Source organism: Zosterops lateralis (genome assembly GCF_965231275.1).
Source record: "Zosterops lateralis genome assembly, chromosome: 34".
NCBI classification, from domain to species: domain Eukaryota; kingdom Metazoa; phylum Chordata; class Aves; order Passeriformes; family Zosteropidae; genus Zosterops; species Zosterops lateralis.
The window spans coordinates 391,498-417,435 of NC_139794.1; the positions used below are offsets into that span (position 1 = coordinate 391,498).

The 25,938-nt window shown below is 62.3% G+C and overlaps 1 protein-coding gene across 1 annotated transcript in view; it reads right to left on the minus strand.

Annotated features, from left to right (window-relative positions):
* Positions 1–347: 347 nt before the first annotated feature.
* The window catches only part of CHD3 (chromodomain helicase DNA binding protein 3), a gene marked incomplete at its 5' end in the record, with an annotated part of 43,536 nt that continues 17,945 nt past the window's right edge, over positions 348–25,938 (minus strand). The window contains 29 exons of the mRNA XM_083881573.1: positions 348–587; positions 1,587–1,716; positions 3,133–3,296; positions 4,723–4,918; positions 6,144–6,276; positions 7,266–7,374; positions 7,468–7,581; positions 8,093–8,191; positions 8,518–8,653; positions 9,161–9,273; positions 9,778–9,940; positions 10,973–11,117; positions 12,896–13,029; positions 13,615–13,700; positions 14,379–14,444; positions 14,805–14,982; positions 16,016–16,182; positions 16,749–16,980; positions 17,531–17,655; positions 18,348–18,465; positions 18,734–18,865; positions 19,633–19,774; positions 19,862–20,035; positions 20,832–20,953; positions 21,635–21,772; positions 22,452–22,652; positions 23,642–23,833; positions 24,420–24,519; positions 24,883–25,014. Of these exons, the coding sequence (XP_083737699.1) occupies positions 493–587; positions 1,587–1,716; positions 3,133–3,296; positions 4,723–4,918; positions 6,144–6,276; positions 7,266–7,374; positions 7,468–7,581; positions 8,093–8,191; positions 8,518–8,653; positions 9,161–9,273; positions 9,778–9,940; positions 10,973–11,117; positions 12,896–13,029; positions 13,615–13,700; positions 14,379–14,444; positions 14,805–14,982; positions 16,016–16,182; positions 16,749–16,980; positions 17,531–17,655; positions 18,348–18,465; positions 18,734–18,865; positions 19,633–19,774; positions 19,862–20,035; positions 20,832–20,953; positions 21,635–21,772; positions 22,452–22,652; positions 23,642–23,833; positions 24,420–24,519; positions 24,883–25,014 (4,036 nt within the window). The remainder of the gene's footprint in view (positions 588–1,586; positions 1,717–3,132; positions 3,297–4,722; positions 4,919–6,143; positions 6,277–7,265; positions 7,375–7,467; positions 7,582–8,092; positions 8,192–8,517; positions 8,654–9,160; positions 9,274–9,777; positions 9,941–10,972; positions 11,118–12,895; positions 13,030–13,614; positions 13,701–14,378; positions 14,445–14,804; positions 14,983–16,015; positions 16,183–16,748; positions 16,981–17,530; positions 17,656–18,347; positions 18,466–18,733; positions 18,866–19,632; positions 19,775–19,861; positions 20,036–20,831; positions 20,954–21,634; positions 21,773–22,451; positions 22,653–23,641; positions 23,834–24,419; positions 24,520–24,882; positions 25,015–25,938) is intronic.

A 25,938-nucleotide genomic window follows, 5' to 3' on the forward strand; every position in this document is an offset into this window, starting at 1 on the left:
ATTTCTCCGTTAACCACGCCCCTTTCCCTTTAGCCCCGCCCCGTGGCCAGCTCGGAGCCATGTTCGGTAGCCAAGGAAGGATCCGGGGTTTATTCGCTGCGGTTAAACAAGAGCCCGGGGGGGGAGGGGAGGGGAGAGGAGGGGGAGGGGAGGGGGGAGGGGCGGGGGGAGGGGCCCTGTGACCACCCCGATAAAGGGGGGGGGGGGAGGGGGGGAGGGGTGGGGGAAGCCCGGCCCCTCCCCCACCCGCCCGCCCCAGCCCCTCCCCCCCCTCCCGGATAAATTCATATTTATATAATTCATATTTATAATCGCCCCCTCCCCCCCTCCCCTCCCCCTCCCCTCCCCCACCACAAAAAAAAAAAAAAAAAAAAAACAACAACCAAAAAAACCGCCCCTCCCCCACCCTGCTTTGGTGGGGGCGGTGGATTTTTTTTTTTTTGAGGGGGGGTGGGGGGAGGTGGGGGAGGGGCGGCGGCCCCTCCCCCTCCCTCAGTCGTCGATGCAGATCACCTCCCCCCCCCGCGGCTCCTTCTTGTCCAGCGCCTCCGCCTCGCGCTTCACCAGCACCGGGGGGCCATTGGCGGCTGGGGGGGCGCGGGGGGGTCAGGGGGGCACCCATGGGACCCCCCCCTCAGTGACACCCATGGGACCCCCCCTGAGTGACCCTCCACCCATGGGAACCCATCAGTGACACCAGCACCGGGGGGCCATTGGCGGCTGGGGGGGTCAGGGGGGCACCCATGGGTGACACTGGAGGGGTGACACCCATGGGACCCCCCCCCGAGTGATCCCCCACCCATGGGAACCACCCCCCCATCAGTGACACCGGTACCGAGGGGCATTGGCAGCTGGGGGGGCGCGGGGGGGTCAGGGGGGCACCCATGGGACCCCCCCCCCCCACGCTTAGGAACCTCCCCACCCATGGGAACCCCCCCTGAGTGACACCCCAGGGACCCCCCAGCCATGGGAAACCCCCCAGCCATGGGAACCCCCCCACCCATAGGAACCCCCCCTCAGTGACACCCACAGTGACCCTCCACCCGTGGGACCCCCCCCCACAATGTCCCTAATTTTGGGGACACCCCCCCCAATATCCCCCCCAGTTTTTGGATTCCCCCCCAGTCAATATCCCCAGATTTGGGACCCCCCCCCCCCAAAAAAAATGAATGTCCCCATTTTTGGACACCCCCAATGTCCCAAATGTCCCCAATTTTGGGGACACCCCTCCTCTCCAGTGTCCCCAATTTTGGGGTCCCACCCCAATGTCCCCATTTTTTAGGATCTCCCCCCACAATGTCCCAATTTTTAGGATCCCCCCCCAAATGAATGTCCCCATTTTGGTGTCCCCATTTTTGGGGTCCCCAATGTCCCAAATGTCCCCATTTTTATGTCCCCATTTTTGTGTCCCAAATGTCCCAATTTTTGGGGACCTCCCCTTCCCAATGTCCCCATTTTTAGGACCCCTCCCCAAAATGAATGTCCCCATTTTGGTGTCCCCATTTTTGTGTCCCCAATGTAACCAATGTCCCAAATTTTTGTGTCCCCAGTGTCCCAATGTCCCCATTTTTGGGGTGTCCCCTCACCGGAGATGAAGGACCCCGGTGGCATCTGGCTGTAGTTGGCTCCCCCGGGGGGGGGCAGGGCTCCGGCCGGGGGGGTCCCAAAGGTGCCCCCGTAGCTCGGGGGGGTGGCGTAGGGACCCGGCGGGAAGCTCTGGGGACACAGGGGACACACGGCTGTCACCTCCCCCTGACAGGGACACGGGGGTGGCCCCAGGGTGGCCCCAAGGTGTCCTCAAAGTGTCCCCAGGGTGAGGGGTGACCCCAAGGTGAGAGGTGTCCCCAAGGTGTCCCCAGGGTGAGGGATGTCCCCACTGTGTCCCCTAAGTGTCCCCAGGGTGGTGGGAGATGTCCCCAAGGAGGTGAGGGATGTCCCCATGGCAGTGGGGGGTGTCCCCAGAGCAGAATTTGGTGTCCCCAAGGCATTGGAGACGTCCCTAAGGTGATGAGGATGTCCCCAAGGTGCTGAAGGACATCCCCAAGGTGGCAGGTTGGTCCCCAGGCTGGTGGGGACATCGCAGCACAGGTGGGGACAAGGTCCCCCATGGCAGGGTGGGGATGTTCCCGTGGTGGTGGCGAGGGACATCCCTGGGGCAGGGTGACACAGTGACAGGGTGACAATGTGACAAGGGTGTCCTCAGGGTGACAGTGCTGTCCCCAAGGGTCACTCACAGGCAGGGGGTGGCTCTTGGTGCCCTTGCTGGCCAAGTGGCTGAGGATGAGGGACATCCCCGGGGCAGGGTGACAGGGTGATGGGGTAACAGTGTGACAGAGTGACACAGTGACACGGTGACAATGTCCCCAGGGTCAGAGGTCACTCACAGGCACGGGGTGGCTCTCGGTGCCCTTGCTGGCCAGGCAGCTGAGGATGCCGTGGGGACAGGGTGACAGGTGACACCCCCGGGGCAGGGTGATACAGTGACAGGGTGACAATGTCCTGGGGACACTGGGGACACTCACGGGAGGCGGGTGGCTCTGGGTGCCCTTGCTGGCCAGGCGGCTGAGGATGCCATGGGGACAGGGTGACAGGGGGTGACAGGGGGTGACAGGGTGCCATGGTGCCAATGCTCTGGGGACACTGGGGACACTGGGGACACTGGGGACACAGGGGACACTCACGGGCAGCGGGTGGCTCTCGGTGCCCTTGCTGGCCAGGCGGCTGAGGATGCCATGGGGGCAGGGTGCCATGGTGACAATGTTCCCAGGGCAGGGTGACAGGGTGACAGGGGTGACAGGGCAGTGACAGAGCTGTCCCCAAGGGTCACTCACGGGAGGCGGGTGGCTCTCGGTGCCCTTGCTGGCCAGGCGGCTGAGGATGCCGTGGGGGCAGGGTGACAGGGGGTGACAGGGGGTGACAGGGGGTGACAGGGTGCCATGGTGCCAATGCTCTGGGGACACTGGGGACACTGGGGACACTCACGGGCGGCGGGTGGCTCTCGGTGCCCTTGCTGGCCAGGCGGCTGAGGATGCCATGGGGACAGGGTGACAGGGGGTGACAGGGGGTGACAGGGTGCCATGGTGCCAATGCTCTGGGGACACTGGGGACACTGGGGACACTGGGGACACTCACGGGAGGCGGGTGGCTCTCGGTGCCCTTGCTGGCCAGGCGGCTGAGGATGCTGCGCTCCGACATCTGCAGGCGGGCGGCGATGGGCGGGATGCGGGACAGCGTGGCCGGCAGGCGCGTCACGTCCGCCTTCATGTCGCTCAGCAGCTCCTCCAGCTGGTTCAGCACTGCCGGGAACAGGGGCGGGGGCGCCCGTCAGCCTACTCATGGGTTACTCACAGGTTACTCACAGGTTACTCACAGCAAAAGTTATTCACAGGTCACTCACAAGTTACTCATAGGTTACTCACAGGCTACTCACACTTTACTCGTTGTATTACTCACAGTTTACTCATTGTATTACTCAGTTTACTCATTGTATTGCTCATAGTTTACTCATTACATTACTCATAGTTTACTAATATGTTACTCATAGTTAACGCACAGATTACTCAGAGGTTACTCAGAAGTTACTCAGAGGTTACTCATGGGGAAGGGGTGGGTGGGAGATACTCACATGAGAGCAGGGGGCGGGGAGAGGGACAGGGAGGAGTTACTCGGGGGATACTCAGCGCATGCTCAGGGGATACTCCTGATTTACTCCGTGTATACTCCTCAGTTACTCCAGGTGTACTCCTGACTGACTTCTGATGTTACTCGGGGTTTACTCCTGACTGACTCACTCACTGCAGAGATACTCCAGCCTTACTCCAGCCTTACTCCCACCTTACTCCCAGCATGCACTGCAGGGATACTCCAGGGATACTCCATGGAAACACCCCCAGGGTGAGGAGGGAGGGAGGAAGAGGGACAAGGTGTAAACTACTCCAGAGATACACAGAGGGTGGCACTAGGGACATACTCCAGCTTTACAACAGCTTTACACCAGCTTTACACCGTGGCTACTCAGCAGAGCCACCTCAGCGCCACAGCCCAGGAGCCTCTCGGGCTCCTTACCCAGAGCTTACTCCGACTTTACTCTTTGTTCTGACTTTTCTCTGAATTTACTCCTAGTTTAATATGACTTTTCTCAGACTTTATGCCGAATTTACTCTGAATTTACTCCAAATGCACTCTGATTTTTTTCAGACTTTATTCCAAATTTACTCCTATTTTTCTCAGACCTCATTCCCACTTACTTACTCCAATTTTTCTGACTTTACTTCCCGACTTTTCCCCAGCCTTTAAACCAAATCCACTCCCATTTTCCCTCAGATTTCCCCCGATTTTTCTCCCGCATTACACCAACTTTACTCCAACTTTATACCAACTTTAGCTCCCCCTTTCCCCCATTTCCCCCCTCCCCAAACCCCCAATTTTCCCCACCCACCCACACACACAGAAAAAGAGAGAAAAAAGAGATCCAAAGGACACACACAAAGCGGAAGGCGACATTTTTCTGATATTTTTTTTGCGTTCACTTTCTCCAGGAGCGGAACATAAAAAACCCCCCCCAGGAAAAAAAAAAAAAAAAAAAAATTGATAATAAATTTTGATATTTTTTGTTTTTTGTTTTTGTTTTGTTTTAATTCTCAGCTGTGGCTGGTACAGAGGAGGAGGAGGAGGAAGAGGAGCAGCCCCGGCGGGCTCGGCGCCGGCCCTGCCGCCTCTTACCCTTGTGCAGCACGGCGTTGGCCGGCTTGTTGCCCGCCAGGGACTCCTTGGACAAGTGCTGGTGGCTCTCGGCCAGGCACTCGACCTCGGCGAAGCGCGTGTTCAGGGCCATGGCCGGGTGACTCGGGTCCTGCGTCATGTTCAGGTACGCGGCGCGGCGCAGCTGCTCCTCGATCACCAGCGCCTGCTCCAGCAGCTGGGGAGGGGGGAGAGAGGGGCTTAGAGGGGGTTTGGGAGGGGTTGGAGGGAGTTTGGGGGAGTTTGGAGGGGGTTTGGGGGATGAACGAGGGGTTAGAGGGGGTTTGGAAGGGTTTGGGGGGTGAGGAAGGGGTTAGAGGGGGTCTGGAGGGGTGAGGAAGGGGGTTTGGGGGTGAGGGAGGGGGTTTGGGGGAGTTTGGGGTGGTTTGGGGCGTGAGGGAGGGGTTAGAGGGGGTTTGGGAGGGATTGGAGGGGGTTTGGGGGAGTTTGGAGGGGGTTTGGGGGGTTTGGGGGGTGAGGAAGGGGTTTGGGAAGGGTTGGAGGCAGTTCAGGGGGTGAGAGAGGGGGTTTGGGGGAGTTTGGGGTGGTTTGGGGCGTTTAGAGGGGATTTGGGAGGGATTAGAGGGGGTTTGGGGGGTGAGGAAGGGGTTAGAGGGGGTTTGGGAGGTGAGGGAGGGAGTTTAGGGGGTGAAGAAGGGGGTTTGGGGGGCTTTAGAGTGGGTTTGGAGGGTGAGGGAGGGTTTGGAGGGGGTTAGAGGGGGTTTGGGGGGGTGAACAAGGGGCTAGAGGGGGTTTGGGAGGTGAGGGAGGGGGTTAGAGGGGGTTTGGAGGGGGCTTGGAGGGGGTTTGGGGGTTGGGAGGTGAGGAAGGGGATTAGAGGGGGTTTGGAGGGGGTTTGGGGGGTGAACAAGGGGCTAGAGGGGGTTTGGGGGGTGAGGGAGGGGTTAGAGGGGGTTTGGGGGGTTTGGAGGGGGTTTGGGGGGTGAGGAAGGGGTTGGAGGGGGTTTGGAGGGGATTTGGGGGTGAGAGAGGGGTCAGAGGGAGTTTGGAGGGGGTTAGAGGGGTTTGGAGGGTTGAAGGAGGGGGTTAGCGGGTGTTTGGGGGGTGAGGAAGGGGGTTAGAAGGGGTTAGAAGGGGTTTGGGGAGTGAGGAAGGGGCTAGAGGGGGTTTGGGGGCTGAGGGAGGATTTGGGAACAGCTGGAGGGTCCAGGTGTTGGTGGGTCCACCCCTGACCTCATCAACACCTGGAGGGCCCAGGACTCCAGGGGCCCGACCTCGACCTCACCCAACACCTGAGGGACCCACCCTGAGGTGTCCAACCCTGGTGTCACCCCAGTGTCACCCAGTGTCACCCCCAGTGTCACCCCAGTGTCACCCCACTGCCACCCAGTGTCACCCCAGGTGTCACCCCAGTGTCACCCAGTGTCCCCACAGGCGCTGACCTTGAAGCGACGCGCCAGGAACTTGTTCTTCATCTCGAGGAAGTTCCCCTTGGAGGCCTCGCCCTTGAAGGGCTCGTTGATGACCCCGAAGGCGCCGTCGTTCTGGATGTCGGTCCAGCGCGCGTAGCCGTGGCTGAGCGCTAAGGACTGTCACCGTGTCACACTGTCACCCTGTCACACTGTCACTGTGTCACCGTGCCACCACATCACCCTGTTACTGCTTCATCACATCACCCTGTCCCCAGTGTCCCTCATATACAGCACACAGAGCCGTGGCTGAGCACTAACGAATGTCACTGTGTCACATTGTGTCACACTGTCACATTGTCATATTGTCACTGTGTCACATTTGTTACCGTGTCACATTGTCACCATGACACTACATCACCCTGTCCCCAGTGTCCCTCATACACAGCACACGGAGCCGTGGCTGAGCGCTAAGGCCTGTCACCATTGTCACTGTGTCACCATGTCACCGTGTCACCATGGCGCTGTGTCACTGTGTCACATTGTCACCGTGTCACTGTGGCACCACATCACCCTGTCCCCAACATCCCTCCTATACAGCACACGGAGCCGTGGCTGAGCACTAAGGACTGTCACTGTGTCACCCTGTCACTGTGTCACCCTGTCCTCAAGGTCCCCCACATCCAGCACAGCAAGCATAGATGTCACCTCTGCCTGCTGTCACTGTCACCTTGTCACCCTTTCCTTGCTGTCACCCTTTCTTTGCTGTCACCCTCACCATGGTGTAACCGGCCATCCCCAGCCCTGGGACCCCCCAAATCCCCACGAGGACCCCCCAAATCCCCACGGGACCCCCAAATCCCCACGGGACCCCCAAATCCCCACGGAGACCCCCCAAATCCCCACGGGACCCCCAAATCCCCACGAGGACCCCCCAAATCCCCACGGGACCCCCAAACCCCCACGGAGACCCCCCAAATCCCAAGGGCACAGCACAATTCCAGCCAGCAGCTGAGTGCCAGTGCCACCCTCACTGTGCTGTCATCGTCACCATGTCACCCTCACTGTGCTGTCACTGTCCCCAGCCCTGGGACCCCCCAAATCTCCACAAGGGACCCCCAAACCCCCCCAGGGACCCCCAAATCCCAAGGATACAGCACGATCCCAGCCAGCAGCCAGTAGTCGTGGCGCCGGTGCCAGATCTCGTTGAGCTTCCCCGAGGAGATGGCGGCGCGCTCCTCGTTCTGCCACAGCGTGTGCAGCTCTGGGGACGGGGACAGGGGGCTCGGTGTGACCCTGGCTGTCCCCTGGCTGTCCCCAGAGTGTCCCCAGGGTCCCCAGGGCTGTCCCTGCTCACCCGTGAAGCCGCCGTCGGCGATGTTGAACATGAACCGCGGCTTGTCGGCCTTGTCGTCCCTCCGGCCGTTGGGCCGCGCGTCCGGCCGGGGCTCCTTGTCCGCCTTGGCCTCCTCTGTGGGGCAGGGGACACGTTTGAGGGGACAGGGGACACAGTCAGGGGGACAGGGGACACATTAGGGGGACAGGGGACACATTTAATCCCCCCTTGGACATCCCCAGCCCCCCTGATAAGCAGCTGTGGGTAAATGAGACAAGGGGTCGGTTAGGCCACGCCTTCTTTTAAGCCCCACCCACTGTGATAGGCCACACCCTTTCCATTAAGCACCACCCATTATTGGTTAGGCCACACCCCTTTCCATTAAGCACCACCCATTTCATGTTAAACCACGCCCTTTTAAAAACACATCCCATTCCATTGTTTGGCCACGCCCACACAGTTAAGCACCACCCACTCTGGCTTAGACCACGCCCACTGTTAAGCCACGCCCACTCTGCTACAGCCCATTAAGCGCCGCCTAACCCTGATTAGGCTACGCCCATTGCAATAGGCACCGCCCACTATGACTACGCCACGCCCCTTCCATCAAAGCCCCACCCCTTCCATCAAGCCCCGCCCCCGGCACCTCTTTTGGGGTCGGGGTCCCCCGGGCGCTCCTTGGGCTCCTCCTCCGGGGTCTTCTCGTCCCCTTTGTCCGGCCCCGTGCCCTTCTCAGCATCGGCACCTGTGGGGATTGGGATTTGGGGTGTCTGGGGTTTGGGGTTTGGGAATTTGGGGTTTGGGGTGTCTGGGGTTTGGGAATTTGGGGTTTGGAGTTCTGGGATTTGGGTTTTGGGGTTTCCCAAGGATTTGGGGTGTCTGGGATTTGGGTTTTCCAGGATTTGGGTTTTCCAGGATTTGGGGGATTTGAGGGTTTGGTGTTCCCAGGATTTGGGGGGGTTGGGGTTCCCAGGATTTGGGGGATTTGAGAGTTTGCGGTTCTCTGGATTTGGGGGGATTTTGGGATTTGGGATTCCCAGGATTTGGGGTTCCCAGGATTTGGGGTCTCACCTGGCCGCTCCTCACGAGCCGGGGGCCCCTCGGTCTCGGGGTCCCTGTGGCCGGGCCCCTCCTCCTCGTCCCCCTTACGGGGCCCCTCGGCCTCGCTGCCATCGCCGGGGGACGGTGGCACCTCGGGGACAGGGGGCTGTGGGGACAGAGGGGGTTTGTCACCCTCAGTGTCCCCATGGGGACATCAACCCCCCCATTGAGAGTGACAATAATGGGGGGACAAAGGAGGGGGTGTCACCCTCGGTGTCCCCATGGGGACATCAAACTTCCCTGAGAGTGACAATAACAGGGGGACAGGGGGACAATGGTGGGGAGGGGACAGGGACAAGGATGGAGGGAGAGGACAGAGGTGACAGGGACAAGGACAGGAGGGTGAGGATAGCGTTGGGGACAGGGACAGGGTTGGGGACATGACTGGGGACAAGGACAGGGGAGGGGACACTTGGGGACAAGGATGGGGACACTTGGGGACAAGGATAGGGACAGGGAGAGGATGTGATGGGGAATGAGGTTGGGGACAGAGAGGACACAGCTGGGGACAGGGACAGGACAGAACTGGGGACAAAGAGAACGTGACCAGGAACAGGGAGGACATGCTGGTGACAGGCCTGGGGACAGGCTTGGGGACACTGGTGTCACTCACATCTGTCTCCATCTTCTCGGGCCCTTTGGGCTCCTTCTCGTCCCTGGTGTCACCGTCGTCCCTGTCCGGGGGTGGCCCCGGCCCGTCCCCGCGCTCGCTGGGCGCCGGCGTGGCTGGGGACAGGGGACACCGGACATCGGTCACTGTCCTGTCCCCTGGGTGTCCTCTGGGTGTCCCCAGGGCCAGGGTGTCCCCCTGTCCCCACCCCATCTCCTGCATCCTCTCTGTCCCCATGTCCCCATGTCCCCAACCCAGCCCCTGTCATTCTGACCCCATCCTGTCCTTCTGTCCCCATCCCATCACCTTTCCCCATTCCCATCTTGTCCCCATCCTGTCACCATCCCCTGTCCCCCGTGGCCCCCATCCTGTCCCCTTTTCCCCACCCTGTCCTGATCCCTTGTCCCTCTGTCCCCATCCCCTGTCCCTCTGTCTCCCCCTCCATCCCCATCTCCTGTCCCTGTCACCATCCTGTCCCCCTGTCCCCACCTGTACCCCTGTCCCCATCCTATCCCATTCCCATCCCACATGTCCCCAGCCATGTCCCCATGTGTCCCCACGTGTCCCCAGGCACCCCCAGCCGTGTCCCCGGTGTCCCCGGAGTCCCCGGTGTTGGGTACCGGGCGTGGGGGTCCCGGGGCTGGGGGGGCCGCTCTGCTCGGGGCTGGGGGGGCCGGTCTTGGCGGGGGAGGAGGCGCGGGACGAGCGTTTGGAGTCGGCGCTGGGCTCCGGGGCCAGCTCGGGCAGGGACCAGCGCCCGTTGATGTGCTCGAACTCCTGCACCTGGGGGGGACACAGGGGGGTCAGGGGGATCCCAAAAACCTCAAAAACCTGCCCCAAAAACCTCAAAAACCTGTCCCAAAATCCCACCCCAAAACCCTCAAAAACCTGCCCCCAAAACCCACCCCAAAAACCCACCCCAAATTCCCACCCCAAAACCCTCCCCAGGGTCCAGCTTGGGCAGGGCCCAGCCCCTGTTGATGTGCTTGAACTCCTGCACCTGGGAGGGACATCAAGGGGTCAGGGGGGCCCCAAAAACCCACCACAAAAACCTCAAAAACCCACCACAAAATCCCACCCCAAAAACCTGCCCCCAAAACCCCCAAAACCCACCCCAAAAACCCACCCCAAATTCCTACCCCAAAACCTCCCCAGGGCCCAGCTCAGGCAGGGCCCATCCCTTGTTGATGTGCTCGAACTCCTGCCCCTGGGGAGGGACACAGGGGGGTCAGGGGGACCCCAAAAACCTGACCCAAAACCCTCCCCAGGGCTCAGCCCGGGCAGGGACCAGCCCCTGTTGATGTGCTCGAACTCCTGCACCTGGGGGGGGACACCCAGGGGGTCAGGGGGACCCCAAAAACCCACCACAAAACCCCCAAAAACCTCAAAAATCCCTCCCAAAAACCTGTCCCAAAATCCCACTCCTAAAACCTCCCCAGGGCCCAGCTCGGGCAGGGCCCAGACCCTGTTGATGTGCTCGAACTCCTGCACCTGGAGCGGGACACAGGGGGGTCAGGGGGACCCCAAAAACCCACCACAAAACCCCCAAAACCCACCACAAAAACCCCACCCTGAAAACCTCAAAAACCCACCACAAAAACCCCAAAAACCCGCCCCAAAAACCTCCCAGGGCCCAGCCCGGGCAGGGCCCAGCCCCTGTTGATGTGCTCAAACTCCTGCCCCTGGGGGGGGACACAGGGGGGTCCCCGGGTATCCCCAGCTGTCCCCAGGTGTGTCCCCAGCTGTCCCCATGTGCTCAGGGCTGTCCCCACGTGTTCAGCTGTGTCCCCAGCTGTCCCCAGGTGTCCCAGGTACCTTTTTCTTGACGAGGGACATGACCCCGATGCGGGTGAGCACCTGCTGCCGGGACAGCCCCTCCCGGGGGACGCCGTCGGCGAAGGTCTCGGAGCCGTCGGCGCCCGGCTCGCACAGGTGGCGCATGAACAGGGACACGTAGGCCCTGGGGACAGGGACACGTCGGGGACACCGCCAGGGACACCCCGGGCCACTGTCTGTGCCACCCAGGGACACCCAGGGCCACCCACTGCCACCTGGGACACCTACTGCCACCCACTGCCACCCAGGGCCACCCCAGGACACCAACTGCCACTGCCTGTGCCACCCACTGCCACCCACTTGCCACTGCCACCACCTGTGCCACCTCCTGTGTCACCACTGCCTGTGCCACCCACTGCCACTTCCTGCTGCCACCACCCTGGCGTGCCCACACGCCCTGTCCCGGGGTCACTGTCCCCACAGATCCTGTCCCCAAAGTCTCAGTGTCCCTTGTCCCCACAGATCTGGTTCCCAGTGTCCTTGTGCCCACAGACCCTGTTCCCAATGTCCCCTGATGTCCCCAATGTCCCCAGTCTCCCCATTGTCCCCAGTGTCCTCAGTCTCCCCACTGTCCCCACTGTCCCCATTGTCCCCAATGTCCCCACTGTTCCACTGTCCCCAATATCCCCACTGCCCCCATTGTCCCCAATATCCCCATTGTCCCTACAGTTCCCATTGTCCCCACTGTCCCCTGATGTTCCCATGGTCCGCAATGTCCCCAGTGTCCCTGATGTCCCCAATGTCCCAAGAGTCCCCACTGTCCCCAGTGTCCCCAGTCTCCCCACTGTCCCCATTATCCCTGATGTCCCCAATGTCTCCATTGTTCCCACTGTCCCCACTGTCCCCGTTGTCCCTGTTGTCCCCCATTGTCCCCACTGTCCCCATTGTCCCCACTGTCCCCGTTGTCCCTGTTGTCCCCCATTGTCCCCATTGTCCCCACTGTCCCCACTGTCCCCGGTGTCCCCGTGCCATCAGCCCGTCCCCTCGTCACGGCGCCCATGGGGACACTGTGCCGGTCGTGGCGGGGACCTGCCACTGCTCTGGCGCCCCCTGGGCCAGTCCCGGCCCCCCGAGGGGACATGGGGACATCGGGGGTGGCTCTGTGTCGGGCTGAGGGGGACACGGCCTCGTCCGGTCCCCAGGAACACCGACAGCCGGGACGCTCGGATGAGTAAGGGATCATCACGTGGCACATTTGGGGACGTTTGGGGACATTTGGGGACACTGGGGACATTTGGGGCATTGGGGACATTTGGGACATTAGGGACTGGCAATATGGGGGACACTGGGGACACATTGGGGACATTGGGGGCATTGGGGACACTGTGGGACACTGGGGGACAACGGAAGGCACAGGGACACTGTGGGACACCATGAGACACCAGGGGACAGCAGGGGACAGTGGAGGACACCAGGGGACAGGGACACAGAAAGATGAGGGGACACACGGGGACAATAAGGACATGGTGACAAACAGACATGGGGACCAAAGGACACAGAGGACACGGGGACACACAGAGGACAAAGGACATGGGGACACTTCAGTACCCTGCCACCACCTGTCCCTGGTGCCACCACCCATCCCTGCTGCCACTGCCTGTCCCCAGTGCCACTGCCTGTCCCTGGTGCCACCACCTGTACCTGTCCTTGATGCCACCTGTCCCCGGTGCCACCGCCTGTCCTTGATGCCACCACCTGTCCTTGATGCCACCACCTGTCCCTGATGCCACCATTTGTCCCTGGCACCACCACCTGTCCTTGATGTCACCACCCGTCCCTGGTGCCACCTGTCCTCAATGCCACTCCCTATCCATGACACCACCGCTCCTCCCTGGTGCCACCACCCTCCTCGCTGTCCCCTGCTGTCCCCTGCTGTCCCCAGCTGTCCCCAGTGTCACCTACTTGAACTCCTTCTCTGTTTTTCCCCGCAGGTCCCGCACGAGCCACTGGGAGGTGAAGGCGTCCTGGGGGGGCATCCCCCAGCGCATGACGGCGTTCAGGAAGGCCTTGCGCTGCCTCGTGTTGAACCCCAGCACCTGCGGGGACATCGGGGACATTGGGGACATTGGGGACACCCAGGGGATTGGGGATATGGGGACATTGGGGACACTGGGGACAGGGGACACCCTGTCCTCGTCCCCCAGTGCATGATGGCGTTCAGGTCTTGTGTTGAACCCCAGCACCTGGGGGACACTGGGGACATTGGGGACATTAGGAGACATTGGGGACATCCAGGGGGATTGGGGACATTGGGGACATTGAGGATGGGGGACACCCTGCCATTGTCCACCAGAGCATGACGCCATTGTCCACCAGAGCATGATGGTGTTCAGGCCTTGTGCTGAACCCCAGCACCTGGGGGACACTGGGGACATTGGGGACATCAGGGACATCGAGGGGATTGGGGACATCGGGGACATCCAGGGGACACTGGGGACAGAGGGAACACCAGTGTCCAGAGACTGCCCCCCCATGCCTTGTCCCCAAGCCCCAGGGATGTCCCCAACCTCTGTCACTGTCCCCAATCCCATCACTGTCCCCAGGCCCCAGGGAAGTCCCCAGGCCCCAGGGAAGTCCCCAGGCCCCAGGGATGTCCCCAACCCCTGTCCCTGTCCCCTCACCTCGATGTTGCCGCCCACCCGGGCCAGCAGTGGGGGGAGGGGTTTGTCCTTCTCGTTCCGCAGCTGCCGCTTGGACTGACGCCGGCCTGGGGGAGGGGAGGGGTCAGCGCCTGCTGGGACACCTGGGGACACCCTGACCCCCCCTTGGAGACACCTCGGGACACCCTGACCCCCCTTTGGGACACCCTGACCCACCCCCATGGCACCCCTGGGAACACCTGGGGACACCCTGGGGACACCTGGGGACACTCTGACCCCCCTTTGGGACACCCTGATCCCCCCACAGCACCCTGGGGACACCTGGGGACACTCTGACCCCCCTTTGGGACACCCTGATCCCCCCACAGCACCCTGGGGACACCTGGGGACACCCTGACACCCCCGGGGACACCCTGCCCCCTCCCGGGGACACCCTGACCCCCCCCCACCATGGCACCCCTGGGAACATCCTGACCCCCCCATGGACACTCTGACTCTCCTTTGGGACACCCTGACCCCCTCCATGACACCTCTGGAGACACCTTGACCCCCTGGGGACACCCTGACCCCCCCCTAGGGACACCCTGGGGACACCCTGATCCCCCCCAGCACCTCTGAGGACCCCCTGACCCACCTTTGGGACACTCTGAACCCCCATGGCACCCCTGGGGACACCCTGACCCCCCAGGGACAACCTGATCCCCGCCGGGGATACCCTGTTTCCCCCCTGGGAACACAGAGGTGACACAGAGGTGACACAGGGGTGACACAGGGGTGACACTCACCCTCGGGCCGCTCGTCGAAGTCCTCGTCCTCCTCCTCGGAGCCCACCGAGTACTCGGACTGGTTATCTGGGGACAGGGACAGCGTTGGGGACAGCGCCCGGGGCCACCCTGGGGACACCCTGGGGTGTCCCAGTGTGTCCCAGTGTATCCCAGTCCATCCCAGTCCCTCCCAGTGCCCACCTTGGTCCTCCTGGGCTGCATCGTTGTAGTTGACCTGTTTGCGGACCCGCTTGCCCTTGCCCAGGTTCCATCCCAGTCTCTCCCAGTCCATCCCAGTCCATCCCAGTCCCCCCCAGTGCCCACCTTGGTCCTCCTGGGCTGCATCGTTGTAGTTGACCTGTTTGCGGACCCGCTTGCCCTTGCCCAGGTTCCATCCCAGTCTCTCCCAGTCCATCCCAGTCCATCCCAGTCCCCCCCAGTGCCCACCTTGGTCCTCCTGGGCTGCATCGTTGTAGTTGACCTGTTTGCGGACCCGTTTGCCCTTGCCCAGGTTGCGGGCCAGGTCCTCCTGCTGCTGCTCGTAGTGGTGCCGCAGCAGCTTCTCCCAATAGTCGGGGTCCACGTTCTCCTCCTGCTTGATGATCTCCCGCTCGATCTCCTCGATCTGCCGGACACGCCGCGGTCAGCCGGGGTCAGCCCGGGGTCATTTGGGGTCAGCCGGGGTCATTCAGGGTTATTCAGGGTCACTCAGGGTCACCCGGGGTCATCCAGGGTCACTTGGGGTCAGCCAGGGTCAATCAGGGTCACTTGGGGTCACTCAGGGTCATCCAGGGTCACCCTGGGTCATCCACAGTCAATGAGGGTCACTCAGGGTCATTTGGGGTTATCCTAGGTCAATCAGGGTCACTTGGGGTCACTCAGGGTCACTTGGGGTCATTCCAGGTCAATCAGGGTCACTTGTGGCCACCCAGGGTCAATCAGTCACTTAGGGTCACCTGGGGTCACTCAGGGTCACTTGGGGTCATCCAGGGTCAATCAGTCACGTAGGGTCACTTAGAGTCACTCAGGGTCACCCGGGGTCACTCAGGGTGAATCAGAGTCACCCGGGATCACTTGGGGTCACGCAGGGTCACCTGGGGTCACCTGTGGCCACTTGGGGTGACCCAGGGTTCACCCATCATCATCCTCATTGTCCCATCACCTTCATCTCCACTGTCCTCATCATCCCCATCTTCTCCAGGGTCCCCAATGCCATCAGCCCATTGTCCCTGTCCCACTGTCCCTGTCCCATTGTCCCCATCATCTCCATCATCCCACTGTCCCCATCCCTCCCCATTGTCCCATCATTTCCATCATCTCACTGTCCCCACCCCACTGTCCCCAATATCTCACTGTCCCCACCCCATTGTCCCCACCCCACTGTCCCCACCCCTTCCACCTCCACATCCCCAAGTCCTCCACCCTCCCAACATCTCCATCCCCTCCAGGCTCTCCACACCCATGTCCCCTGCTGTCCCCAGTGTCCCCTGGTGTCCCTTGGTGTCCCCAATGTCCCCTCATGTCCCCAATGTCCCCAGTGTCCCCAGTGTCCCCTCATGTCCTCAATGTCCCCTCATGTCCCCAGTGTCCCCTCATGTCCCCCGTGTCCCCCATGTCTCCAGCGTTCCCGATGTCCCCAATGTCCCCTCATGTCCCACCTTGTCCTCCTCCCTGACGACGTACTGGGCCACCTTGAAGGAGCTCAGGTACTCGTTCATGTTCTGCACGTCGGCGTCGTCGGTGGCGTCCTGGTTCCGGTCCAGCAGCCGCGCGATGGCCTCGTTGTCGTAGTGGATGACGCTGCTGTCCTCCTCCTTGTTGTCCCCTGCGTGGGGACATGGCCACGCCGTGTCACACGCTGGGACGTGGCTTTGTCACACCCCGACATGGGACACGGCTTTGTCACACCCCAACATGGGACATGGCTTTGTCACACCCCAATGTGTGACACGGCTTTGTCACACCCCAACATGGGACACGGCTTTGTCACACCCCAACATGGGACATGGCTTTGTCACACCTCAACGTGTGACATGGCTTTGTCACATCCCAACATGGGACACGGCTTTGTCACATCCCAACATGGGACATGGCTGTGTCACACCCCAACATGGGACACGGCTTTGTCACATCCCAACATGGGACATGGCTTTGTCATACCCCAATATGGGACACGGCTTTGTCATACCCCAATATGGGACACGGCTCTGTCACACCCTAACATGGCCCAACACAGCCCAGTCCAGCCCATTTCAGCCCATCCCACCCCATCCCATCCCATCCCATCCCATCCCATCCCATCCCATCCCATCCCATCCCACCCCATCCCATCCCATCCCATCCCATCCCATCCCATCCCATTTAAACTCATCCCATTTAAACCCATCCCACCCTCGTTCTCGTCCTTGAAGAGCTCCTCGGTGCCGAACTTGAGGATGTCGTCGAGCTCCTGCTTGGACATGGAGCCGGCCTTGGAGCCCAGCCCCGGGCGCACCACCAGGTGCGTCAGCATCATCTTCCTCTTGGCCACCTGCGTGATCCGCTCCTCCACCGAGGCCCGCGTCACAAAGCGGTAAATCATCACCTTGTTGGCCTGCCCGATGCGGTGGGCGCGGCTGAACGCCTGCGGGGACACCGGGGGGACAGTCAGGGACACCATGGGGACATGGGGGGACACCCCAGGGGCACCACCTCCTTGTCCCCATCCCAATGTCCCCATCAGGGACATGGGGGAACACCCTGCCCGATGCGGTGGGCATGGCTGAACGCCTGCGGGGACAGGGACAATGAGGGGACATCATGGGGACATTGTGGGGACACCTGGGGGACACTCAGGGACATGGTGGGGACATTGTGGGGACAGGTCAGGGACATGAGGGGACACCCTGCCCAATGCGGTGGGCATGGCTGAAGGCCTGCAGGGACACCATGGGGACACTCAGGGACATCGTGGGGACATGGGGGGACATTGTGGGGACAGGTCACGTGGGATGGGAGACACTGGCAGGTGACACTGCCAAGGGGTGACACTGGCAGGTGACACTGCCAGATGGCACCACCAGGTGCCTGGTGCCAGGGGGTGACACCAGCCAGGTGACACTGCCAGGTGACACTGCACAGGTGACACTGGCAGGTGACACTGGCAGGAGCCATGGCAGGTGCCCGGTGCCCACCTGGATGTCGTTGTGCGGGTTCCAGTCCGAGTCGAAGATGACCACGGTGTCGGCCGTCGCCAGGTTGATGCCGAGGCCCCCGGCCCGCGTCGACAGCAGGAAACAGAACTGCTGCGCCCCCGGCGCTGCCCCCCCAGAGTCAGGGCGGGACCAGACACCCCAAAACACCCCAAAAACTGCCCCAAAAACTGCCCCAAACCCACCCCAAACCCGCCCCAACTGCTGCGCCCCCGGCGCTGCCCCCCCAGAGTCAGGGCGGGACCAGACACCCCAAAAACACCCCAAAAACTGCCCCAAAAACTGCCCCAAACCCACCCCAAACCCGCCCCAACTGCTGCGCCCCCGGCGCTGCCCCCCCAGAGTCAGGGCGGGACCAGACACCCCAAAAACACCCCAAAAACTATCCCAAAACCCACTCCCACTGCTGCGCCCCCAGTGCTGCCCCCCCAGAGTCAGGGCGGGACCAGACACTCCAAACACACCCCAAAACACCCCAAAAACTGCCACAAACCCACCCCAAAAACACCTGAATTCTCCCTGGGCACCTGTCTCTGTCCCCTGTCTCCTGTCTCTGTCCCCATCTCCTGTCCCCATCCCTGCCCCCTGTCCCCATCCCTGTCCCCTGTCCCTGTCCTCTGTCTTCTGTCCCCTGTCCCCGTCCCTGTCCCCCGCCCTGTCTCTGTCCCATCCCTGTCCCCTGTCCCCATACCCTGTCCCCTGTCCCTGTCCCCTGTGCCCTTTGCTGTCCCCTGTGTCCCCTTTGCTGTCCCCTGTCCCCTGTCCCCTGTGTCCCCTGTCCCCTGTCCCTCTCCCCTACCGTTGAAGCGGTCGATGGCCTCCTGCCGCAGGGCCCCGGTGATGCCGCCGTCGATCCGCTCGTACTTGTAGCCCTCGTAGTCCAGGAAATCCTCCAGCAGGTCCAGCATCTTCGTCATCTGCGGGGACTGGTCAGACTGGGGGGACTGGGAGGGACTGGGGGGACTGGGGGGACTGGGGAGCCTGTACTGGGCACACTGGGAATGCTGGGAGGGACTGGGGGGACTGGGGAGTCTGTATTGAGCACACTGGGATATTTTTTGGGATACTTTTGGGGTGTTTTTGGGGTCCCACCTGTGAGAAGATGAGCACCCAGTGGTCCTGCAGGGATTTGGGGGTAGTTTTGAGGATATTTTTGGGGTTTGGGGGGATATTTTGGGGTCCCACCTGTGAGAAGATGAGCACCCTGTGGTTCTGCTCCTTGAGCTTGCGCAGCATCTTCTGCAGCAGCAGCAGCTTCCCCGAGGCCTTGATCAGCGCCCCGCCCTCGTAGGCCCCGCTGGGCAGCTTGGGGGACTCCTGGGGACAGGGACAGCACAGTGTCACCACAGGGACACCCACAGGGACACTGCTGTGTCACCCATGGGGACTCCTGGGGACAGGGACAGCACAGTGTCACCACAGGGACACCCACAGGGACACTGCTGTGTCACCCATGGGGACTCCTGGAGACAGGGACAGCACAGTGTCACCACAGGGACACCCACAGGGACACTGCTGTGTCACCCATGGGGACTCCTGGGGACAGGGACAGCACAGTGTCACCCACAGGGACACGTGTCCCCCCATGATCTCCATGTCCTCCATCCCGTGTCCCTCTGTCCCTTCCATGTGCCCATGTCCCCCTGTCCCTGCCATGTCACTCCAACCTCTTCTTGTCCCCACATCCCTCCATGTCCCCAAGTCCCACCACCCCACATCCCTGTGTCCCCTCCCTGTCCCCATGTCCCATAACCCTCCACCCCTCAAATGTCCCCTCCACACTCCCCTGTGCCTCCAATGTCCCTGATGTCCCCGATGTCCCCACACCCCTCAATGTCCCTGATGTCCCCACACCCCCCCAATGTCCCCACATCCCCCCATGCCCCCCCACACCCCCCAATGTCCCCAGCGTCTCCATGTCCCCCCACACCCCTTCAATGTCCCCAATGTCCCAAATGTCCCCATGTCACCCCATACTCCCCAGTGTCCCCGATGTCCCTGGTGTCCCCATATCCCTCCACACCTCCCCACGCCCCCACATCCCCACAGCCCCCCCGAGGTCCCCGCTGTCCCCATGTCCCCACCATGGCGGCCACGGGGAACAGGTAGGGGTGGTTGCAGCACTTCTTGAGGTCCATCATGATGTTGAGCAGCGACACCTGGTTCCCCCCGCCCCGCGAGTTGAGCGCCTCGAAGTTCCTCGTCAGGATGTACTTGTAGTATTTCCTGCAGGGGTGGGGACACAGCGGTGACAACGGCCACCCCGGGGACACCGCGGGGACGGGAGGGAGGGGACAGAGAGGGGACACGCACTTCTGCATGGGGCTGAGCTCCACGCGCACGATGAGCTCGGTCTTGGCCGGCATGTTCTTGAAGACGTCGGCCTTGAGGCGCCGCAGCATGTGGGGGCCCAGCAGGTCGTGCAGCTTCTTGATCTGGTCCTCCTTGGAGATGTCGGCAAACTCCTCCAGGAAACCCTCCAGGTTACTGGGGACACGGGGACACCGTGAGCTTGGGGACACCAGGGGAGTGGGGGGACGTGGGGGGACATGGGGGACATGGGGACACAGTGAGCCTGGGGACACTGGGGGTGTGGGGGGACACAGGGGGACACGGAGACACGGTGAGCTTGGGGACACCAGGGCGTGGGGGGATGTGGGGACACCATGAGCTTGGGGACACCAGGGGAGTGGAGGGACACAGGGGGACATGGGGACACCGTGAGCTTGGGGACACCGGGGGCATGGGGGGACATGGTGAGCTTGGTTGGGGACACAGTGAGCTTGGGGACACCACAGTGTGGGGGGACATGGGGACATGGTGGGACATGGGGACACCATGAGCTTGGGGACACCAGAGGACATGGGGGCATAGCAGGACGTGGGGGGACATGGGGACACAGTGAGCCTGGGGACGCTGGGGGTGTGGGGGGACATGGGGACATTGTGAGCTTGGGGACACCGGGGGCATGAGGGGACGTGGGGGGACATGGGGACACAGTGAGCTTGGGGACACTGGGGGTGTGGGGGGACATGAGGGGACATGGGGATATGTGGGGACATAGGGGGACATGAGGGCGTGTGGGGACATGGGGACACAGAGGGACATGGGGACACGGAGGGACATGGGGGGACATGGGGGACATGAGGACATGGAGGGGTTGGAAGGATGTGAAAGGGATGGAGATGAGGGACATGGGGACAGGGAGGGGACAGGAGGTGACAGAGGTGACACAGAGGTGACCCTGTAGGTGACACAGGAGGTGCCCCTGCAGGTGACGCACTTGAAGCGCTCGGGCGTGAGGAAGTTGAGCAGGTGGAAAAGCTCCTCCAGGTTGTTCTGCAGGGGGGTCCCCGTCAGCAGCAGCTTGTGCTCGATCTTGTACCCGTTCAGCACCCGGAAAAACTGTGGGACAGTGTGGATCAGCACCCCAAATACACCTGGGGCACCCCAAAATACACCTGGGACATGGCCCTCAGCATCCCAAAATACACCTGGGGACCCCAAAACCCGCCTGGGGACCCCAAACCCTGCCTGGGCACCCCAAACCTGCCTGGGCATCCCAAAATACACCTGGGGACCCCAAAATACACCTGGGCACCCCAAATCCATCGGGGACAGTGTGCCCTCAGCACCCCAAAACACACCTGGGGCACCCCAAAATACACTTGGGCACCCGAAAATCCACTGGGGACACCCCTGATCTCCCCTCAGACCCCAAAATCAGGGAAAGAGTCCCACTGATCCCCCCACCCAGGGCATCCTCACACCCCCCACCCTCATCCCCTGATTTTGGGATGCCCCCCACCCACATCCCCGGGGTTTTTGGTGTGCCCCGGGGTTTTTGGGGTGTCCCCCACCTTGGACTGGTTGTTCTTGAGGCCCCTCCCCACATCCCCAGGTACTGCGGTGTCCCCTACACCCATGGCCAGTTTTTGGGATGCCCCCCACCCACATCCCCGGGGTTTTTGGGGTGCTCCGGGGTTTTTGGGGTGCTCCGGGGTTTTTGGGGTGCCCCTCTGGGGTTTTTGGGGTGCCCCCCGGGGTTTTTGGGGTGCTCCTCGGGGTTTTTGGGGTGCCCCCCACCTTGGACTGGTTGTTTTTGAGGCGGTGGGCCTCGTCCACCACCAGGCAGGCCCAGCGGATGGAGCCCAGCGCCGCCTGGTCGATGGTGATCAGCTCGTAGGACGTCAGCAGCACGTGGAACTTCACCTGGGCCTCGCGCTGCGGGGACACCACGGGTCAGGGGGGACCCCAAACATGGGATAAACCCTGCCCTGGACCCCAGAATGGGGATAAACCCCACCCAGAGTCCCAAAATAGGGAAAAATATCCAGCCAGAATGCTCCCAATCCCGCCCAGAACCCCAAAACACGGAAAAAACTCACCCAGAACACCTTGGATCCCATCCAGAATCCCAAAACGAGGAAAAAAACCCATCCAGAACTCCAAAAACAGGGATAAACCCCATCCAGAACCCCAAAATGAGGATAAACCCCATCCAGAACCCCAAAATGGGCATAAAGCCTGCCCAGAACCCCAAAATGGGGATAAACCCCATCCAGAACCCCAAAATGGGCATAAAGCCTGCCCAGAACCCCAAAATGGGGATAAACCCCATCCAGAACCCCAAAATGGGCATAAAGCCTGCCCAGAACCCCAAAATGGGGATAAACCCCACCCAGAACCCCCAACCCCCCCAGCATGGGATCCAGGCAGGCACAGCACCCCTATCCCAGCTGGGACCCCAAAACCCCAATCCCCCTTGTCCCCCAGGTATCCAGGTGCCACCCCCTTGTCCCCCTTGTCCCCAAGTGCCACCCCCCTGTTCCCCTTGTCCCCCAGATGTCCAGGTGCCACCCCCTTGTCCCCTTTGTCCCCAGGTGTCCCCTGCCCCGCCCACCTTCATCTTGAAGGCCTTCTTGCCGCCCTTCATGGCGTTGTCGTCGAAGGAGAACTCGTTCTCGCGGATGATGGCCCTGCTGTCCTTGTCCCCGGTGTAGGTGACCACGTAGAAGGCCGGGGCCCACATCTGGAACTCGCGCTCCCAGTTGATGATGGTGGAGAGCGGCGCGCTGACGAGGAACGGGCCCTTGGTGTGGCCCTGGGGGACACTGTGTCACACGGGGACAGCCCTGGGGACAGCCCTGGGGACACTGTGTCACACGGGGACAGCCCTGGGGACAGCCCTGGGGACAGCCCTGGGGACACTGTGTCACACGGGGACAGCCCTGGGGACAGCCCTGGGGACACTGTGTCACAGGGGGACAGCCCTGGGGACAGCCCTGGGGACACTGTGTCACACGGGGACAGCCCTGGGGACAGCCCTGGGGACACTGTGTCATATGGGGACAGCCCTGGGGACAGCCCTGGGGACACTGTGTCACACGGGGACAGCCCTGGGGACAGCCCTGGGGACACTGTGTCACAGGGGACAGCCCTGGGGACAGCCCTGGGGACAGCCCTGGGGACAGCTCTGGGGACAGCCCTGGGGACAGCCCTGGGGACACTGTGTCACAGGGGACAGCCCTGGGGACAGCCCTGGGGACACTGTGTCACAGGGGACAGCCCTGGGGACAGCTCTGGGGACACTGTGTCATATGGGGACAGCCCTGGGGACAGCCCTGGGGACAGCCCTGGGGACAGCCCTGGGGACAGCTCTGGGGACACTGTGTCACAGGGGACAGCCCTGGGGACAGCCCTGGGGACAGCTCTGGGGACAGCCCTGGGGACACTGTGTCACACAGGGACAGCCCTGGGGACAGGTGTGTGACAACAAGGGACCAGGCAGGTGACCCCATAAAGCTGGTGGCCCCCAGGACCATGTGGGTGCCCCCAGTGACCACATGGGTGACCCCAGCCCTGCGTGGGTGACCACAGTGACCCCATGGGTGACCCCAGCCTCATGTGGGTGACCACAGTGATCCCATGGGTGACTCCAGTGACCATGAGGGTGACCACAGTGACCACATAGGTGACCCCAGCCCCTCGTGGGTGACCACAGTGACCACACAGGTGTCCCCAGCCCCACGTGGGTGCCCCCAGCCCCTCGTGGGTGCCCCCATCCCTTTCTGGGGTCCCCCCAGGCCTCACCTCCTTGTAGAGCGAGTAGAGGAAGACGATGGTCTGGATGGTCTTGCCCAGCCCCATCTCGTCGGCCAGGATGGTGTCGGTGCTCTGCGCCCACGAGAAGCGCAGCCAGTTCAGCCCCTCCAGCTGGTACAGGTGCAGCGTGCCCCCCGTGGCCGTGATGAACCGCGGCTGGGTCTCGTACTTCACCGTGGGCTGTGGGGACAGCCACGTCACCACCGAGGGGACAGGGGACACACGCAGGGGTGACAGGGACACAGAAGGGTCAGGGGAACCGGGTTTGGGGGATTCAGGGCACCCCAAAAACCCTCAGAGGGTTGGGAAGGACGTCAAGGTGTCAGGGAGCTCAGGTGTGTCAGGGGAAGCAGGTGTGGCGGTCCTCAGATTTTGGGGTCTCCAGTTCTGGTGGTCCCCAGGGTTTGGGGTCTCCAGGGTTTGGGGGTCCCCAGGGCTTGGGTTCCCCAGATTTGAGGTCCCCAGGATTTGGGGGTCCTGAGGGTTTGGGGTCTCCAGGGCTTGGGTTCCCCAGGATTGAGGTCCACAAGTTTGGGGTCTCCAGGGTTTGGGGTCCCCAGGGTTGGGGGTCTCCAGGTTTGAGGTCCCCAGGGTTTGGGGTCCCCAGGTTTGGCATCCTCAGGGTTTGGGTTCCCCAGGTTTGGGGTCCCCAGGGTTTGGGGTCTCCAGGGTTTGGGGGTCTCCAGGGTTTGGGGTCTCCAGGGTTTGGGGGTCACAGGGTTGAGGTCCCCAGGGTTTGAGGTCCCCAGGATTTGGGGTCACTCACGTCGTTGGTGGGGGAGTCAGGGGGTCCCTCCCCTGGCGTCTCCTTCTTCTTCTTCTTGTAACGCCGGGGCTGGGCCGGGTCCTCCCCCATGAACACCTCCCTGGGGACACCGGGGACACCAAGTGTCACACCAGTGTCACCCCAGTGTCACCAGCGGGCTGCTCCTGTGTCCCCCCATGGCCCCCTGTCCTCCATGTCACCTCCATGTCCCCCATACCCACTGTCCTTGATGTCCCCAGTGTCCCTTACTGGTGTTTCCAGTGGGCACAGTCCTCCAACGTCCCCACATGTCCCCCGTGTCACCACAGTGTCCCCTCAATGTCCCCCCAATGTCCCCAGTGTCCCTTACCTGTGTTTCCAGTAGGCACATCCCTGTATCCCCCTGTATCCCCTGTATCCCCTGATGTCCCCAGTGTCCCTGCAGTGTCCCCAGTGTCCCCCCAGTGTCCCCAGTGTCCCCCACCTGTGTTTCCAGTAGGCCATCTTGTGCAGGTCGTAGTCGGGGATGGGCATCTCGTCCTCCTCCCAGGTGGCCTGGTCGTAGGGCAGGTCCCGCCACTTCACCAGGTAGTGGTACTGCCCCTTCCGGTCCACGCTGCGCGGCACCGCGTCACCCGGGGGACACGGGGACATGGGGACACCCCGGGGACACCCAGGGACACCCAGGGGACATGGGGACACCCAGGGGCACCGCATCACCCGGGGGACACGGGGACATGGGGACACCCCGGGGACACCCAGGGACATGGGGACACCCCGGGGACACCCAGGGACACCCAGGGGACACCCCAGGAACATGGGGACACCCAGGGGCACCGCATCACCCGGGGGACACGGGGACATGGGGACACCCAGGGGCACCGCATCACCCGGGGGACACGGGGACATGGGGACACCCTGGGGACACCCAGGGGACACCCCAGGGACACCCAGTGACAGCCAGCGACAGCCAGTGACAGCCAGCGACAGCCAGGGGACAGTGGGGACAGCCAGGGGACATGGGGACACCCAGGGACACCCAGGAGACACCCAGGGGACATGGGACACCCTGGGGACATGGGGACACCCCCGGGGACACTCCAGGGGACACTGAGGGGACACCCCAGGGGACACCCCAGGGGACAATGGGGACAATGGGCACCCACGAGGCACTGGGCATCGTGGGGACATCAGGCACCCAGAGGACAGTGGAGCAGTGGTGACACCCAGGGACATGTGGCACCACGGGTGACAGCAGGCATCCACGGTGACCCCAGACACCCATGGGGACAATTGGGCTGTCCCCAGGCGCACCCATGGGTGACACTGAGCACCCCTGGGGACACAGGGGACCTGAGGGGCTTGTCACTGCCACCAGGGTGTGGGTGACAGCGGGGACACTGGGGACACCCCAGGGCAGGGGACACCGAGGGGACACGGGGTCACCTGGGGACAGTGACACGTGGAGGGGACATGGGGGACAGGGTCACACAGGACACGGGGCCACCTGGGGACAGTCCCTGACCATCTCAGTGGGTGC